At 39.3% G+C, this 19,378-nt stretch overlaps 1 protein-coding gene across 3 annotated transcripts in view; it reads right to left on the bottom strand.

Moving 5' to 3' along the window:
* NKD1 (NKD inhibitor of WNT signaling pathway 1) overlaps nt 1-19,378 on the bottom strand; it is a 112,741-nt gene that overhangs the window by 11,496 nt on the left and 81,867 nt on the right. For 2 of the 3 annotated variants that reach the window (XM_056360913.1, XM_056360914.1), the window contains 3 exons: nt 12,208-12,314; nt 9,478-9,573; nt 841-988 (listed from right to left, as the gene is read on the bottom strand). In XM_056360913.1, the coding sequence (XP_056216888.1) occupies nt 841-988; nt 9,478-9,573; nt 12,208-12,314 (351 nt within the window). The remainder of the gene's footprint in view (nt 1-840; nt 989-9,477; nt 9,574-12,207; nt 12,315-19,378) is intronic. The other variant, XM_056360915.1, reaches the window with a different exon arrangement.

Raw genomic sequence — 19,378 nt, 5'->3', positions numbered from 1 at the left:
TAGGACACTACTCATGGTTAGGCTGCAAGCCATGTGGCAGGTTAAATGGAGCCACATTCACACGGATAGACTTGCCCCTCAGGAGGGCTCGTAGTCAGGAGCCTGACACTGTACTAGTGCAACACCTAGCTCCCCAGCAGTGTGAATTTGCTTATGTCTGCACTTGACTGAGTGGATGTATATATTAAAACTGAGGTAAAAAGGCTCTCCTTTTGGATAAGGTACCCACATTTTCTACGGAAGTATTACTTTTTAAAGTATTTCAGTTTCGTACTACTTTACTTACTGAGGTAATTACGCTGATAAAACTATTATTACAGTGCATATAAGGTGAATAAGCCATCAGAGTACAAGCCATTTTATAATGGCAGGCTCTGTCAGTATAGAAGAATGTGCAAATTTTATGCATGGATGCATAAAAGTTATTTATGCTGAATTGTTTATTCTTATTCAGCAGCAGTGATAACTATGCACTTGCAAAAAACATTTTATATCACTACACTTGTTTCCACACAAACTGAGCACTGTAATATCAGCAGAGTTCAAGTGGTACAAGTCAAAAAGGCCTTGCAGTACACAAAGACAATTAGACAACACTTGCTGATTCCAAAAAGAAACAGTCAGTCAGAAAAGGTAACCCTAATCTCCTTAAGAGATACTGAAAGAAGGGTAGGCAACTTTGCACCCAAGGTCTTAAAACAGGTTCATGGGGTTTAAAATACATAATTATTTTCCTTTAAGTATATATTTATTTGTATTAACAACATACGAAGATGGATTTTTAAGGGAGTCTTGAAGTTTTTCCTGTTTTTTTTCCAATGGCTGATTGCGCATCCTTACCAGTATGATTTAACAAGATACTCTTTTTCTTCTGGCTGCCATCTGGTGCCACAGTAAGTTTCACTCGCAGAGTTTTGCTGGAACTAGGAGAATGGTTTACTGACGCATCAACTACCTCATAGATGGTATGAAGCAAGCTGGTAATATCCTATAGTTGGATTGAAACACAAAAAGACAAACTATTGTGAAAATGGTGTGAAGCGTAGTGCTTTGATACTTATAACTATTTTGGGCTTGGGGACTATTAAATGCTGAAACATCCTCAGAATTCACTGAATTTAAAAGAGCCGAACTTGCACAGAACCTTAAAACCTTCATCAAGTGGGATAAGATCTATGAAATGGGGCAAACCAGATCAAAACACTGAAAAGCAGCACAAGGTATGCAGGTTTCCCAAAACTGAATCAGCAAAATTGTGTTCTGCCCCTTCTTTTTGATTTCAACAGAACCCAGGAATTCATACTGCACTTTAAAATTGAGTTCACAGGACCAAAACAAATACAGCAATTGAAGAAAATCTTGGACATCACAGTCTTACTACTTTGTGGGATTTTTTTCTTGGGATAGTTAAATGATTGATTATATAGAGGAAAACCAGTAAGGGAAGTGGCGGAACTGTAAACCTTAGGCTTGGAAATAAATGATGTCTGAATGTCACCACTATATGTGTTTTGGGGTCTAGTTTATTTTGCAAAATTCAAACCAGTTCTAAGCATACATTGTTGAACAGCAAAGATTATCCAGTTAGGCCTATTACAGAACAGTCTTCACACTTCTCTTTGAAGGCAACGGGATGTGAACAAATGCTTTCATGTCTGGCTATATCAGAAAGAACACTAGCTAATTTTAATAAGCCAACTGTTTCAAAGCAGAGGAACACTGTTTGGTAGCTGGCGATGCTCAGAGGTCTCTCAGGTTGATCTAATCCAGCCAGTCTCAAATAAGGTACTGCCTTAAATTGCCAGGATGAAAAGCAGATCTCTTGGCTCACTGCTTTTCCTCAAAGGGATTTCACCTAAATTGATCTTGGGCACCAACCTAAGGCCAAAGCATGCTACTGATCATTGTAGGCTGTAAAGATCCCATCCAATGAATATCTGAGAATTTCTCCATGCTGGTCTTCCCTATTCCTTGATTTATCCCAGTACATAACCTCTTTCCAGGTGCCTGTGAGCATGACGGAAATATCTACATTATCATTTTGTAAGTACACGTGGTTCTGAGGATCAAGAGTCAGGTCTATAAAAATTCAAAACCTCCACTATATTTCCTTTTCCCAGGGGTCTTGCCCATAATAACAGCAGCTCGTAGTATGCCCTACTGGGTACCAGCGCTTTAGTAGTCAATATAGCACACAGTCCTCATTAGCTAACCAGCTTTAAAGGTTACACAGAAATACTAATTTCTAGTCACACAGAATCTACGGAAATACTGACCTTATGGTCAGGACAAATGATTTTACAGTAGGTGATTTTCCAACTCAAAAGACAGAATGAATAACTAAATCCTAGAGGGTCCAGACTTTGCCTTAACATGCACCCTAACTTTTCTGAACTTTTTGGAATTTCTCCAGACTTGTGAGTTTAAGACAATATATTCATAAAAAGAGAGTAGAATTTGCAGTGTCTCCTTTATTTCCCCACTGACATATTTTTTCTACCATTGCTGCAAGAGTCTCTACGTATGGGCTGTTACTACCATGTCAGTAGCTGCTTTCTATCCTCTTGACAAGAACTATTGTCTAAAGCTTGAATGAGGGAAAGACTGCTCAGTGACAATCTGGTGGACACCTCACAGCTCTTTAACACATCTCACTTCTCTCACTGCCACCCTAATTTGAAACCCAGCCAGCCTCTAAATAGACACAGTTGTATCTGACAGCCAGCTTGAAGGGCTGCATCTTTTTTATCTATGAGAAAAAACACCCAACTAAGCAAGAACACAGACAGACAAACAAAACATATCTGTTGTTTTACATGCCCTCCATAAATTATGTTCTAGGAGCATTGTGCTATAATCCTGCACCTTGATAAGCCAGACCTTCCCCTTCAGCACAATACTTAAGCACCATATTTATTCTTAAGAGGGCTTCATATACTCAGCGCTTTGGTGAATGGAGCCTTTCCCATACATTCCTTCACAAGTGCTGGTTAGCCAACATGGCATTTTTCCACACAAAGCTCCTGTCAGGAGGTTACTAGCCACATTTTCATTCACCATAATCTGTCCTCCTTCCTTTTTTCTGCTACACCAGACTTTTGACAAGCTGATCATCTAGTCTACTTTAAATCCAATAGGCAAGGACAAGAGAAGTCTTTACTCCCACTGTCCTTCCACATGATTTTTGTCCAGTGATGAAGTCTAACTTGCTAACTGGCATACAATCTGCCCCTTGTGTTCTGTGAGGGTCTTTCTCAAGAAGACGCTTGACTCGGCAGTTTAACGAGTACTCCCAAACTCTGCCAAGGAAGCCCAAGATGCAGCATTTGTGTGACACATACTTGGCAAGTCAGAAATATGTGCACGCATGTACCGCATCAGCACAACTTACATCTCTTGGCCAAACAGGCCCAAATTAACCCAAACTGATGTCCAGGCTCCAAGCAGTTTAAGAGGCTGCACAGAGGTATCAGGACGCTCTGCTGCCTGTGCATTTTATTACACGTTTAATGACCAGTTTCCTCCACAATGATCTGAACTGATCTGCATTCTAGCACTGAACAAACGTGGTCATCAGACTGGATATATACCAAGATTGAGGTCAGGGATGCTTATGCTGATCTTTTAAACACCAAAATTTTTATTATAGGATTAATTTACTTGTGGTCCTAATTTGAGGTTAGGAGTTCTAGCAAACTGACAGTTCTCATTTGGTCAAACAGCTCTGCTTGGGTCATTCGCTACTCTGGCATCTGCCAGGGTCTCGGCCAAGCAGGTACCAGCTACAAGGCAGCCTGAGCCTCCTGTTGCTTTCCAGTTATTGCTTCACAATCATAACATATGAATTGCTGAGGCACTGATCTGTTAGGAATGGTCTTCGTCACCAAGTTTTGAACTGTGACTAAAACTACTGTCTCACAGCCCTTTTTTTGGCAGCTAAGATGGTAATGGCTTCTTGTCAAACTAGTAGCACTAGACTATTAAAATATATGGTACAAAATTTGTATTTTATAGTTATGTCTGTATTTACCCCCAAAAGAATTTTCATCTTCCAGTAGCCTGCCAGAAGACTGAGGCAATTTATGTTCCCCTTGAAAGCTATCCCACTGAACATTATCTGTATTTAAATTCCTTAAAGAACTCCCTAAAACCATTGAGACAGCTTTACCTTCTACACACCAGCTTGCACATTTCACTGTCCTCAAGAAATGCAGCATCAAAGATTAAGAATAAAAGGTAGTTAAATTCTCCTCTTCTCTGGTTCACCAGCTAGTATGTCTCAGAGAACTGCTACCAAAGAATCTAACTTTTCTGCATAATGGTTAAGATTTTTAGTAGTCACATAATTTTGCAACTGCTTTGCTTTGCTTAAGACTGCTTGGCACTTCCCACGCAAGAAGTTTCATCCCACATTTCTCAAACTTTCTCCCTTTTTACATGAAAAATAAACAAGAACAGATTTTTCAGTGTTTCCCATTTTTCCAAAAATATCATTTGCTTGTTTTTATAACTGAAATGTACTTTTAAACCATTTCTAATTACAAATCACTGTGGATTTTTAAACTAATATATTAAATGGGTAAGAGAAATAATTTTTTTTTAAATTATTTTCTCTCCTTTACAGAAAACAGACTATATTTAGCTGGGAAGTAGGTTGCATGAATCTAACGTAACTTCTGAAGGGCTGATAGCATGTGGAATTTCTGCTGGGATAGCTAGTTTAATCAATTAAGAAAACTGAAACTATGATATTTTTCCTCAAAGAGCAAAACACAGGTTTGCTGGGTAGTATCCAAACAGCCACCATGTGTCATACCCAGATTTATTTGTGTCTTGCTTATTGAACACTACAGTTGGTTTTTCCAGGGCTGAAGGATTTAACAGTGTTAATCTGTGTGTTCTTCACATGCTATTTTATCAAGCAGCTAATTCAACAAAGTATATTAAAAAGAGCAACCTTAATAGATTGCCAGAAATCCTTTCATTTGAAATATTTAAGAGTGAACAGTTAAGGCCACACATGTATGCTGAACTGACATGTTTATCCACAGAATACCTTACAGATCTCCAGTAGGAGATTACCAGGAATTTAGAATACTCAGAGAAACTAATGGGTCTGTAAAAAAGAACAAGAGTAAATTACATGGAAATATTATTCATTCCTCACAGAACTCATGTGACGGAGAAAGTTCCTATGCCTTTTACTTCTAAGGAACATTAGTGGCACAGGGACAGCCCTGTTTTTCCAGTATTAGCATAGCTTCTCATTTTAGGACTAATTAGCAAACTAGAGATTCTGTAAAGGAAACTACGAGGCTTTTCCAGCAGAATTAATTTAACAGAATGAGATATTGGCACAAGCCCCACCCCTCTCCAAAAACGAAAACAAAACCCCACCAAAACAAAACAAACAAACAAACAAAAAACCCCAATGAGTTTAATAACACTGAAAGAAAACCTTCAATTTGATTCTTTGTAACTTGGCTGGCAGAGATGTCTTTGGCTCCCCTCAAAACCAAAAGGAAAAGCGGTATTTTCTCTTAATATCTCTCTCTGATGCAAATCCACCAAATCTAATGGTTGAAATGATAGCCCCTGTGACACAGACAGGCAGTACTCCTCTACCCGTTGGTTCCACTGCTCTTTCTAAATCATGACTTAATACGGTGCTGACAAACTGAAAACTAGCAAATTTCATGTAAGGGTCAGACTGCTAAACAGTAGCCCCCAAAAAGCCAGTATTCTTCCCAAAGTCAGAGATTCAGTGCTGAGTTCTGAATGCAGAAATAACCTCAAGCCCTTTCACTCATTACAGAGGATATGAACAAAAATAACTAAAAAGGGAAAGAAAAAAGAAGAAAGGAAACATAAGAGGAAAAATTGGGTATTTAATGTAAGATACAAAGAACATTTTTACCATTAAAAATGCATGAAGAGAAACATCAATATCAGTTCATTACCTTTCCCGCAGAAAAAGAAAAGTACAAATGTCTTATTTGTACTTTGTTTGTAGTTTGATTTTTACATACAGCAGGATGGTTTTATTGCAACATCAGCTTTGTTTGATCACATATGTTGTTGAATAATTCTTATTTGGAACCTGAAAGGAGCCTCACTTGCTATCTACTCAACAACTACACTAGAAGAAATTCCCTCTTTTTAACTCCTGACAAGCAACTTTCTTGTGTGCTTATTCCTGTGCAGCCACTCACCAAAGAAACTCAATTTCCTAAGAAAGACCTGATTGCAAAAAGAAAGAAAAAAGGCTAGTGTTTATGAAGTATAATTACATTCAGAGAGCTCAATATAAAACCTCACGGATCAAAACACATTAGTTCAATTATCCAAGTTTCAAGTCCGATTACAAATATCCATGTGAAGATAATTACAGTGCAGCTGTCAGTTCTGAAAAGGCCTGCAGTACATAATGAATTGTCCTCTTCTGGCTTATGGAATGAAGGGGAACACTAATAGCCAAATTTTCTAATATACATATCACAGCACGAAAAGTTATCACCCACTACACCAAAAGGACTGAAAAATAATGGTCGTCTATGACAGAAAAAGCAGTAGTTTAATAACATACAGTAATGCTAATTTTATAATTTGCCATCCCAATATTATGCTTTCATAACGGGTGTCTCTCTTCAAGAAGCATGACTAGATCTGAATTTCTAATTATAAGGACTACGGAATAAGTCATACAGACTCTAGGAGGAAATCAAAGCAGTATTAAGTTCTGAAGATGTTGTTAAGGTCCAGAAGAAATTTCACTATGATGGAATTTGAATGCTCTTGTGGTGATCTGTCATTATGTAAAACCCAAGGGAAATTTTATCCAGTAACTAAACCCATCTCTTATTTACAATTTTCAAACATTTTAATGAAAAAAACATTTAGACTGCTTGTAAAATTGCACCCCACCTACACATCTCTTACAAACTTAACACTCTGTATTACTTTGGAAAGTCTCTGGACATGAAGTCCAATGTTTTAAACACCATGACTTTGAATCAAATTAAATGAATGTGGGTGGGCAAGTCACTTCCTTTTCCAGCGTCTCAGTTTTCCAACATGAAAAATAAGAATGACAAGGCTGGCTTCTTTTTGTGAAGAAGCTTAAGGTCTACAGATAGAAATATGACTTAAGAAATTTCATCTCTCTGTTAGATCCAGCTATAAATCCAGGAGACATTACAGTGAAATTTTCAAAGAAGGAGAAAAGGTCCACACTAGCTTTTCTCACCAGAACACTGGACCTTCATTTAGAAAAGCTGACCAGTTCTGAAAGCATTTTCATCAGCTCACTAAATGGCACTAGTACAGATCAGTCCTCTTCCTCAGACTGGCTGTTCCAACCGTTGATCCAGCAATGTGCTTCCGATACTTTTAATTCAAAGCATGTGTCCCATTCATTTTATTTGAAACTATTCACATGTTTAATGTTCGCCATCATTAAGGCCTTTGGTAGATCAGGAACAGAGCTGCTTAACAAACAACAGTATCAGGCCCACTATGCTGACTGCCAGTCTCTCAGGGACTAATAGAACGAGAAAGTCTATGTCATATGAAGAGACTGAAATTCTTCTTTTGTGGCCAAGATTATCTATAAGCTGCTATCATTAGTCATTCTTGCACAAACAACTCTTAAATAGCATCTGGATTCAACAGAAGACAACCATCAAGATGGATTATACAAATGGCACTGGAACAGCTTGAAAAAGAAGTGTGAAACTTAACTGGGTAAGTGCAATGGTGCATACTATTTGTTTCTATCTTTGGTCACATGTAAAGAGCTGAAAATTATCAACCTATTTGGTCCCTTGGTTAAAAGAATTTTTTTTGGCACAGGTTCAAGCCTGAACATAGCAACCTCTAGACCTCAGAGTAGTATAATTTCCAATCCCTGCACAGATTTGGTTTCAGTTAAGCTGCAGTCTGCTCTTGTAGCAGGGAGAGGTAGAATTTGGCTGTAACATATTCTCTAAGTACAGTCAAATTAAGCTCTTCGGTGTACCACATAATCACAAATAATTATTGTATACATACTTAAAAGCATATTCTTGTTATGTTCAGCACATGGAACTCCCACTGACATTAATGGGAATTCCATGCCTGAATGTAAAGGACACCCATGTGTGTGGGTTTGGGTTTTGTGTGTTTTTCCCCTATTCTTTGAGAGTCACGATAATCTTGTAACGAAGACTTAGCCTTGGGTCTTGAAAGATCTGGGTTCAATCTGCCACTACGCTCTTGTGAGACTTCAGGCAAGTTATTTACATTTTTCTGGTCTCTGTTCCCCATACATTAACAAATACAATACTACTTCCTCACCCCATCCCACCCTTCTCCTTGCCCCCTCTCTCTGTCTCATCTTCCCATTTGAATTCTGGACTTCGCCTGTAACTTTTCGTCTGCTTATTCTCTTGCATGAGGGGCACAGATTTCATTTGGATATTCAAAGAACTATCAGAGTAGAAACATTAAAAAAAGCCTAGTAATAATATTCATATATATATATTAAAACCCCTGAACAACTACCACATTTGGCAATTTGTTCATAAATGCCAAAAGAGATTTGCTTCAGTCTTCTAGGAAAAAATTCTGCCCTCATTTGGTGCCTAAGGCCACTACACTTTCAGTATTTACCCTATTCCTTTCAACCACTTCTTAGTAATTTTCACAGTAACCAGCATTAAGAGCCAAGAGAGACAAAATCTGTCAATTTTCGGCTAATTATCTGAAAGCATGGGAGCCTGTAAACACACCTCACAAAAAAAAAAAAAAAACAATGACAGCACATTGCAGTAAACGTCAGTAAAAGACGTTATTCTAGAAGTATCATTCAATTGAGATAGAAAAAGTTCTGAAAATGTAATCTGTACATCCTCTTATTTGGCTTCTTATTTGCACAGGAAATGCGTCTTGAAGACATCCTGATAATAAAAAATACACATGGGTATGCTTTGACAGGCATTCACTATGGTCCTCCAGCAAATATCATCAATGCTGTTTATACTTGGAGGGAGAAGGCAGAGATCAGACTAATATTCATGAAAACAACAGAACAGTATAGTTAGTCCTACTGGAAAGAATGTCAGAAAGCAACCTTGATATTTGGTTAGCTTAACTCTGAAAAGCAGGATAGAAGCCAGAACAATATACATTTGCAGGGGTTTATTTTGACAATGTCTTTAGTTGTTCAGTTGTTTCAGATACTTTTTGTCCTCAAATGCCAGTACTATTTTTTAAAGGCTAATCCCAGATATTAAACAACGACCAGCTTAAAAAGTGGTACAGTACATTTGAAAACAGTAAACTACTGGTGGGATTGTTTCTAGGAGTGAAGGGTCCATGGAAACTGCTGTTTAAGTTGGCAGGACACCTCTATTTCATATAAGAAAAAATGTTCCTGTTATAAAACACTTCTCTTGTTAGCAAACGCTGCACACAAAGGGGCAGCTGTACTTTGCTTACCTCGCGTGTGACTCTTCCGTTGTTATCAAAGTCATACAGTGTGAAGGTCCATTCTTGCCTGTTATCTTCCTCTACAGACACATCACATTGCAATTCCTAAGAAACATGCAAAGAGCAGCTGATTACCTAAAGCGAACGGCCTGTTTGCAGAGGAGAGCCTGTGGAAGGAGGCTGCTTGCTTGCTTGCTTGCTTCCTTCCTCCCTCTCTCGTGGGAGGAAGCTTTCAGGATATGTCCCGGGGAGGCCTCTGTCCACCACAAGGAAGGAGTCTCATCACAGTCACACGATAATCCTAACTCCCTTGGGCTAGACTTCAGGGGATCTGCAAGATGCTTTCCACCTCATTGCAGAAAGCACAAAAAGGTACAAGAAAACGACTCCCTGAAGCTCTGGAAATATAATAAGGTTTCCCACTAAAGAGTGAGAAGGAAAACTCTGCTTAACTCAGACAGAGAAAGATAAGAGAAAGAGACTCACAGAATGAGGCGGTACACCACAGTGCCCGCAGTCATCAACACAAAGTGGACACGCGGCACAAATCCCCACCAGTGGCACCTGTCCTTGACACAGATATTTGATACCCAAAGATACCCAAAGAGTTCGTGCAGTACAGCATCACACCGCTGAGGCTCCCAAAATGGAGCCTGCCTAGGAACTGGCAGGTAAGAACAACCTGGGAGCAATGCCTCGTCCTTATTTTAACTGTGCTCCTGTCAGTGAAAGCGTGATCTGTGGAAAGCCTGAAAGAATCAATTTGTTACAGGGAAAAAAAATCCCCAAACCAAAACCAAGACTTCAGTCAAGAACAAAGGATGCACTTTGACTGACTCCAGTCACCTGGGTGCAAATCGTTTGCTTTCTCTCAAAACCTGTGCAATCAGAATTATCCAGAGCCACAACAAGGCAAAACAGAAAAGTTACAGTGCTATTAAAATGAAAGCCACTGTATGCAAGTAAAATAAACAGCTCCAAATAGCTTCAGCATGATAGAGCTCAAAATACCTGGTTGATCTTCTGACTTGAAACCAATTCCCTACAGCAGTTACGGGTACCCCCTGTCCCCTGCTGAGTTCAAAGGCAGTCTGCTCTCAGTTATAACAAGCCTGGCTGAAAGCTGCCAAGTGCCCCACACTCTACTGTGGAAACACAGTTTCGTATTACATAAACATTCCCAGCACCTTTAAAAGCCAAATCACATCCACCTCGGATTTAGACCTCTTGTCTCAACACTTGTGTTTCGGATTCTTTTATACTTTTGAAACATTCACCGATCTCTTAGCTCCTAGCTTATATAGCTGGAAAACTTTCATTTGTAGAACAAGGGAAAAAATATCAATACTTGGTTTCTTGCCACATATTAATACTTCCCTGTCCCACATTGCCTAACATAACATCTTTATGTGAGGATGTGCCCTGCTTAGTTAAGAGCCATGGCAACCTTCCCTGCATTAGTCATGGTGCCTAGCACCAAGTGCTAACCTTTATGGCATGCCAAGAACTACTTGGGAACAAACACCGACTCTGCTGGTATGGTGGAGTTCCAGCTACTCTGGCACCAGCCATGTTGACAGGTGTCCTCCAACGGTCAAATATCAAGGCACTGTTAATTGCAATTTATCATGCCTTCCCTGTCTGCAAGTGTCTGCTGCTTAAGGTAAGCTGTAACATGTGCCTAGAAAAAGTTATTGCTGTGGAGGGGAAAAAAAAAAAAAAGAAAGGAGGGTTGAAAAAAAAAGGCAGGAAAAGTCACCTCCCCCCAGAAGGCACACAAGCACCTAGCAACACCTGAACTGCCTATGGGAAAGCGACGTCCTTTTAATCAGCCTTAAAACAGTAAAAAATAAATCATACCAGACGACTGAATCTGCTCTAGAGAAGGAAATGAACACTCAAGCCATGCTGCAAGGTGGCTGCATGGTCTTTTAAATAACAATTGAGGAACGCAAAGCTCATTACTGTGACAGGCTGACAGCACTGAACGGTAGAAGTTTGCCATGTCTGCTGGAGTGCAGAGAGATGAAAAATCACGCTGTTTCTTGCCGGTACCACAGTATCTTCCTCCTCACCAAGACAGACAACCCTCTAGCTGGATGACAGCATGTTTCAATACTTATATTTATTAAATCACTCCCTTTATAAACAGAACCTGCCAACTGCACACACTGTTTGGCAGTTTTATGATTTTTGTAAGTCTTAAACGAAACAGACCATCAGACTCATTGCCCTCCAGAATCCTTTTCCTTCTGCCATGTGATCAGATGGATTTCCTGTGAAGCATGCCAGAGTTATTTCGCTTTGAAGGCCCAGGCGCAGAAGACCGATGGTTAAAGAAGCTTACACCTTTTGCACCAGGCAGATTTAATCAAGTGCAACAGTCCATGGAAGTCAATCTAAAGATCTGATAACATGGTAGCTGGCATAATAAATTATTAATGAAAGGATCATCCATAAAGGGTTAAACTGAATGCTGCCTCTTACTAAACATTTCAGATCCTACAGATCCTATGATCATCATTTGACTCTCTCCGTACCTGGAAATAAATGTCACTAATCACTCTCTAAGAAGCACCAATAGTAAGACACTGATTTGTGCCAATTCTACTTCCTCTTGTACCCATTACAACTGTTGGTAGCTATATATATGCATCAGAGGACACTATTTGGTCCACAGGTTATTTTTCTACCATAATTATGTCAGTACAGCGAAACTTTAAAATATAGAGGACTTACTTCGAATTTCAGTTGCTTCTTGGAACCTGTGCGTGTGTCACTTTCTTTTTCTGCTTTCTTTTCATCTCCACTGCAAACTCCATCTGTCTTCTCTGGAGGCAAAGCCACTGCAAAAAATATATTTAAGAAAAAACACTTACAAGGAAATGTCAAAGCAGCCTTATATTTGCAAATCTGTCTTTATATTTAGGGTGAAATTGATTTCAGCAAACTTGTATGAGAGGATCATTATACTTGATTTGCTTTTGTGTTCACTATACATCTGGGATAATTTCAGCAGACAATCTATCAACAGCTTTTGGTACACAGCCTCTCCTACAAACATCACTAGAGTCACAGGAAGTTCACACACAGTATTATGAGAATATAAATCAGCAGAACTGTTACTGTAAATAAGTTTAATAACTTGCAAAATATTGAAAGTTTGTGACATACTGCAAAAACACATTGCATTCACCAGCAGTGAATGAAGTACTGAAGCTGAAATGAAGTCTTCACCCTGTTCCAATTCCCCTCTTCAAATACACAAAACGTTACTACCTTCCAAGAAGGTAACACTACCTGCCAAAAAGGCTAAGCTGCATTTTTTTCATGTACGTATGAAAAAGTATATTTCACCTAAGTTTCAAGTTAAAACATTATGTACTTGCACAATTCAATAGCACTCATAAAAAGCATCAATATTAACATCTTTCAGACATATATCACAACATATCATATCAGATATAATACAGAAAGATATACATATACTTCTCACATGGATTAAAAGACAAATACCCAGGAACTTAATAGCTGTGCCTTCGTCTCCTGCAGAGGCACTCAGCCTTGCACATGATGAAACCCTGTATCTGAAGAAAATTAATTCTGTATTCATTAGCGTTATGAAAATATACACAGATTTTTTTAACCCTACCCTTGAACTTTTTAGATGATTTTTTTATACATCCATACCTGTGCCAACAATGTTATGCCCATATTTCATTAGGCACAGCAGCAATCCTGCCTGCTCCCCAAAACATAGAATATACTGTGAAAATGCCGGTCTTAAAAGTGAGCGTTTTTTCTCTTGCACTGCCACGTTTGCATTTACCCAAATCCTTTATCCTAATGCTAAGCAGGAACTGTTTCTTGGGGATGCCTTTGTAAGTAAGATCTTATATAAGTGCCAGTTCAGTAAAGTCAGACTCCTGAAAAATCGGAGACATAATGCCCTCCAGTTCAGGATGACCCATTTCAAACTGGGTTTACTCTGTGGCCTTCCTGGTGTTCAGCACTACTGAGGTGCCTCCCAATCATTCTCCCAGGAAAACAAGTCACTAACACACTAGAAATTAAGATATTATATTAGCCACTTTCCAGCATTTTCTTTCAAATTTGAAACAGAGCCATTATCTTAGGAAAACAAACCAAACCAACTAACCAACCAACCAAATGAACAAACAAAAAACCACAACAAAAAACTACCCGTACCATAGCTTTGTACTCAGAAATTCCAAAAGCTAAGATTTCTGCCACAACATTCTCATTGCCACCCTGCGATATATATCACGCCATCAAGTCTTATTTCTTTGTTTAAATTTAACATTATTGTATTACTTTTTTTTTTTTGTTTTGTTTTCAAAACAGTGGTCTATAGAAGATTCTGCACGTGCAGTAAAGAAAGGGGGAATGAGATAGAAACCCTAACCTTTGGAATTTCCTGTCTTTGATATTTATTTGCAGTTTTGATATTATACTGACGCAAGCTTCCCAACACACACCTGTAATTTGCACTGTGCAAATGCAAGCAGACATGGCATTTACTATACACATACTGACACACTGATACACTTTGATTTCTACTCCAAGCCACGCCAGGATTCCCTAACACCAAACATAAGCTAAGCAGGAAGGTCAGCTGAAGGAAGAAGAAGTTTGCTTCCAGCAGTTTCTTCCCTTGTGCTTTTAACCTGATGTTATCGGATGAGGAGGGACTGTTCCTCAGGAGGTTTTTGTAAAGTGTTTATCATAATGAAGGCACATACTAAAATAAATATTACCTACAATGCAGAACTTTGAAGTATATCTGAAGAAGGGCCATTTGCTTTGTACTCACCCGGTCCATAAATACTACTCCATATTCTTGGGAGTTCAAACTAAGGCCACAGAAAGACCCCCGTAAAACAAAAGACAACATTTGTTTGTCTACCTTAGCCCAGCCCTGTTGTTTCCTTCTAAAATCAACAAGAAATGAAAAGGTAGCACAGACCTTCACAACAAGGACAGTTACACTGACAGTGGTTCTTCATAACTATTATACATGCCCCTAGATTTTCAGTGGCTCATTGGTACCAGCAATGAGCTTCTCACATGAACATTTCTAACTAAGCTGATAGACGTGTATGAGGGGCTCTTGCAATCCTTCACCAACTTGTTCTAGAGAATGTGAAATAAATGAAAGCTGGGCAGGTATGACCCCTAGCTTTGTTGAAACAGTGGACAACCAATTGAAAAGAAAAAAAAAATCCACTCCTGTTATCACACAGTTTTAAATGTATATAATGGCCAAAAGACTTCTACAGTGGTCTTGTATATGTTAAGGAACAGCATCCCAAATGGCACTGGCATGGCAAACCACATTAGGCTGAGAGAACTGATCCTGCACAAGGTGACTGTTCCTTGCCCCAATGCTCTTTGTGGGTTTTTTCTGTCAAAATGAAACGTCTTACAGACCATTCTCTCCCTTCCACCACTGCGCTCTTGCACTGTGCTGAAAGCTGTTGGTGTGTGCAAAGTGCACCAGAGTTCCCCAGCCCACAGGGTGCTTCAGAGAGGAACGGCGCAGTTACCTTCTGGGTTCAGGAACAGCCCTTCCACTGGCACATTTCATAACCTTTCTGGATATACAGTTTGTGTGTTCCGATCGGAAGCTTTCACTTTAATGTATAATGCATATACCAGAGGAAAAATGTGCTCTGACAAATTAGTCTTCTCAAAAAACAAGAGTTCAACTGTTGGGGAAGGAGGGGATACATCTTGCAGTACACTCCTTGAGAGAGTTTAAATACTGTATGCCAGAAATTATCCTCTTTGAGCTTCGCTGACCTTTGATCTGAAGAACTCATTGGCCTTGCTGCTCTGGGGAATTATCCTTTGAAATCAGTTACTCATTCTGGAGCTCAGATGAAATGGGGAAATCTGGTGATCTCATCCTGATGTCAAGTTTCATTCAGCAAAGAAAAATTAAATCTAAATGAGGAAACTTTAAAGGGGAATATGGAGGTATTAAACTAATATTTACGAGTGATCAAATAATGTGTCTGTGCATATATCCTTGTGTGCCTTACCCAAACCCAATGAACATTTAAAAATACATACTGGAGTACGAGTGTTTTGTCTGAGAAAAGAAGGGTAAGTGTTTGGTATCTTGTTTCTATACTTAGTTTTGACTATTGACATGCGCTCGCTCAGCTTCATGAAGGATACAAACACATGCTGAACCTACTTATAAATAAAATGAGAATGTCTGCTTGGGACAGTTAAAACTGGCAGCCTGTAAACAGAGATCCACCAGTGAGCCGCATGCCAAGGTTCAGATATATTCACAATGTGAACTTCCTTTCAGCTCTGCCAATGATATTAAACTAGACCAGACAAGATAGCTATCTCAAAGGAGTGTGGAGAATTTATAAACTTGTGTTCCCAAAGTCTAGCCCATCAGAAATAGGTCCACGTACAATATATCATCTGTGCAAAAATACTTGCTTACCTCCCCGCTCAGATAACAAGTCCTGACAAAGAGAACACGCTATATAGATGAATACACAGAGAAACGTAGCCTTGTTGTGGGAATCCACAATCGGAGGAAAAAAAAAAAAAAGTATATATATGTTGCTTCTCATGGGAATAACCATATGTTCTCAAAAACAATGCTCCCTAACAGAATGTTTCATGAGTTGAAATACTGCATATGTTTTCTTTACGACGTTCTCTTTTCTTGTTCTTGTTCATTATTAATGGTCTTGTATTCACTTCTATAACCTTAAGAAACTATAAAAATGTGTCTGGACAATATTTGAAATTGGAAAGACAATAAAGAAAAAATATTAACTTGGAAAAATTGTGAAATACCATTCTTTCATGAAAAACAAACTGACTGGCTTAAGTGTACTAGCAGATGTTTGTCTCTAAGATTGTTAATTACTACCACCCAATTGCTTGTAATTGAGGTGGGGGAGGAAGAGAAAGGGAGAATGAACACCACTTTAAAGGTATTAAGACTCAAATTAAGTCTTTTTTGCAGGGGTTTATTCATTCCTAAGAAAAGATGGGGGTTATATTTCCAACTGCTTCTTAGGAATCACCAAAAAAATCCCAGAAACAAGGTAAAACTGATTGCTGTGCTGCAAGTATTGAATGAGCACGGAGTACTAGGCTTCAGACAGCCAAGCTGTCCTGCACTCACCTCCACCCTGCTCTGAGAGGGGCTGGGGGGGAGAGCTGGACTAGAGCTGCAGTCAGGTGGAAAAGTGACTGCTTAAACTTTCACCCTCGCTCAGGTGGCTTGTCATTTTGGATTTCTCAAAGCCTCATCTCAAGCAAAGCACCGTGGCACCTTGCTCTTTAGCAAATAATCTTCCTTCTCAAAGCAAGGACAGTTTCACTCTGTTGTTCAACTGTGTTTAGCGTTTCAGTCAGATGGATTAAGAGGATCTTGTGCCCAGAAACAAAAAAAGGATGCAACTCTGATGAATGTTCAGGTCTCAGTTACAGCTACCATGTCCCAATTTGCACAGTAGTTAGGAGAACTCGGGCTAAAGATGAACTGCTTCGGAGCCTCTTTGGGATGACAGCCATTCCAAAAGGTATGTGATGGATCACAGGGCCTTAACTCAGAATGCAGAACTATGGGAGAAGCTATGTAATTCCACACTGATAAATTACGACTGGACATTACCAGTGACTATTATCTTAACTTCAGGGTCATTACTGAATAATTTTTGAGAGAAAGCAGAGTAAAGGTAAAATTGGAGAACTGACAAAAATGCCACCTATGCAAGTCAGCATCTGGCATACATGAAGCCAAACCCTTTGAAATGAAATATTAGCCTTCACCTCAAGTCGGGTAGACTGGATTGCATGGCAATTCTTTAAAACGACTACCAGAAACAAAGGGACTGAATTATCTCTATGTGGGGAAAACCAAACCACACACTAGAACCTGAGACTTGTGGGGGAGTAGGATAAAAGGAAAACTGAAAAACAGACATATCAAGCAAGAAGATGAAGTCAGAAGTACTTCTGTAACAGCTCAAATTTAACTTCATAGCAATACTTGACTGATGGGATTGAGCGTCAAAGAGCTGGTCCAACCAAGCTCAGTAGTAAAATTCTTATTGACGTCAACAGGGTAAGGGTTTCACTTCCAATTTACAGATCCAGCAGATGCAGCAGAACTTACAAGTCAGAGACTTTGAGGACCAAAGGGGTAGAAAAAGAATTAATTGTGTTGTTTTTCCTGAAGTCTCTGATGTCTAAATTATCTGGTTCTGTCAACATTTTTTTCATTGCAAATCAGGTTTGACAAACATAACTGACATTCTTCGCTGACTGCACGACAACAACCAGAGCAGTAACAACTATGTTTGAAAGCCTAAATTGAGAAGTCATCCTTTAATTAACAATTACATTCACATTCAGATTTCACTTTTAAGTTCTCCTGGAGGCCATGGATTAAGAAATACCACCCCCATTAAGCACACGCTTTGGTTTTATTCCACAGAGTTGACTGAAATACATCCCCGATGGAGATAGCTTTGCTTGAGCAAAGGTCGTCTTCTCCAGTGGCAAATGAATGTAGGCAGAACAGGACCAGGAAGGGAGTAACATTCCTGTTCCACAGCCACCAGAACAAGCGCATAGGAAAACAGGCTCACCCTGGGTCAGTGCCAAAAGCATGTATTCAGCTTTCTCTGGCTGAAAGCTGAAGCTGATGAATTAGACACACCCTTCAAAACAACAAAGATCAAGCTGCCTTCTCTGAAACTTACTGTAGGGAAATTAATTGTCCATTTTAAGTCCAGTGGGACAAGTCAAAACCAATTTAGCAAGTGCTGTACTAGTCTGGGATGGGTATTTCAACCTGAAAATACAGACAGAAGTCATCTTCTTCTATTTCACTGTTTCCTGTTGCTGGTCACAACACAAATGAAAGGTTCAATTGCCCACCACAGAGTAAAAAAAATAAAATAAAATTTGTGATGTCACAAGACCTAATGCCAGCACCCGACCAGGGGGAGACAGTTAAGCGCAAAACAGACGGATAGTGACTCAGACCATGTGATGGCTTGCAAAAACCCCAACAAAAATAAACAACCAAAATATGTTTTAATCATTCAGGCATCAGATAATGATTCTAACCAACAAGTCACCACTAGGACACTGGCGAATTGCTAAACTGAAATTCACTCAAATGTTCAGGCAACATTTTCTCTCCTGAATAAAAAATAGTCAAACTCCCAGGTCTGTGCAACACCACCTCCCATAAAGCTTCAATTCCTTTTGTCAACACCAATAATTTCACATATTTAAGCAGAAGTATTTCCAAGCCTTGATACAGAATCACAGGTTTCTGTCTAGGTCTGGCATCTTTTTTTCAGCTGTTGGGTTGGGGTGGGGGGGGGGTGGGGAGGAATTTTTTACTATCTCCTTATGAAAAAAAAAATTGTGCTAAAGATGCAGACACAAAGGACAATACAGTCTCTCTGCTAGCTAGGGTGTAACTCATACATGCTTAAACACTAAACCTAGATTTCTCACACTCTCTCTGGAGTGAGTTTGCTGAAGGGAGGGAGTTTGCTGAATTTTGCCAGATTATGATTCCCTTTTCCAATTAGTTCCCCAACTGGCTGTATTTCATCAACAGCAACTGCCAGATTAAATGCCTTACTTGACCATCTTCACCCAACACACTTTGATGTTCAGTTCTCAAGCTTCAAAATACCTTTTGGATGAAGATCAGACAGCACTAAACAGAATCACTAATTAATTAAGCAAAGTTAAATTTTAAACACTGTTTGTTGTGTTAGCCAAAAGCCTGAACAGAACAGTCTTTTTTTTTCCCTTCCTCATCGGAGATCAAAGAAGATCATTTCTCCCTCCCCTCCCCTATCTTAAAAAAAAAGGGGGGGGA

This window comes from Falco biarmicus, chromosome 15 (genome assembly GCF_023638135.1).
Source record: "Falco biarmicus isolate bFalBia1 chromosome 15, bFalBia1.pri, whole genome shotgun sequence".
Lineage (NCBI taxonomy): Eukaryota > Metazoa > Chordata > Aves > Falconiformes > Falconidae > Falco > Falco biarmicus.
This window is presented reverse-complemented; position numbering and strand designations above follow the sequence as displayed.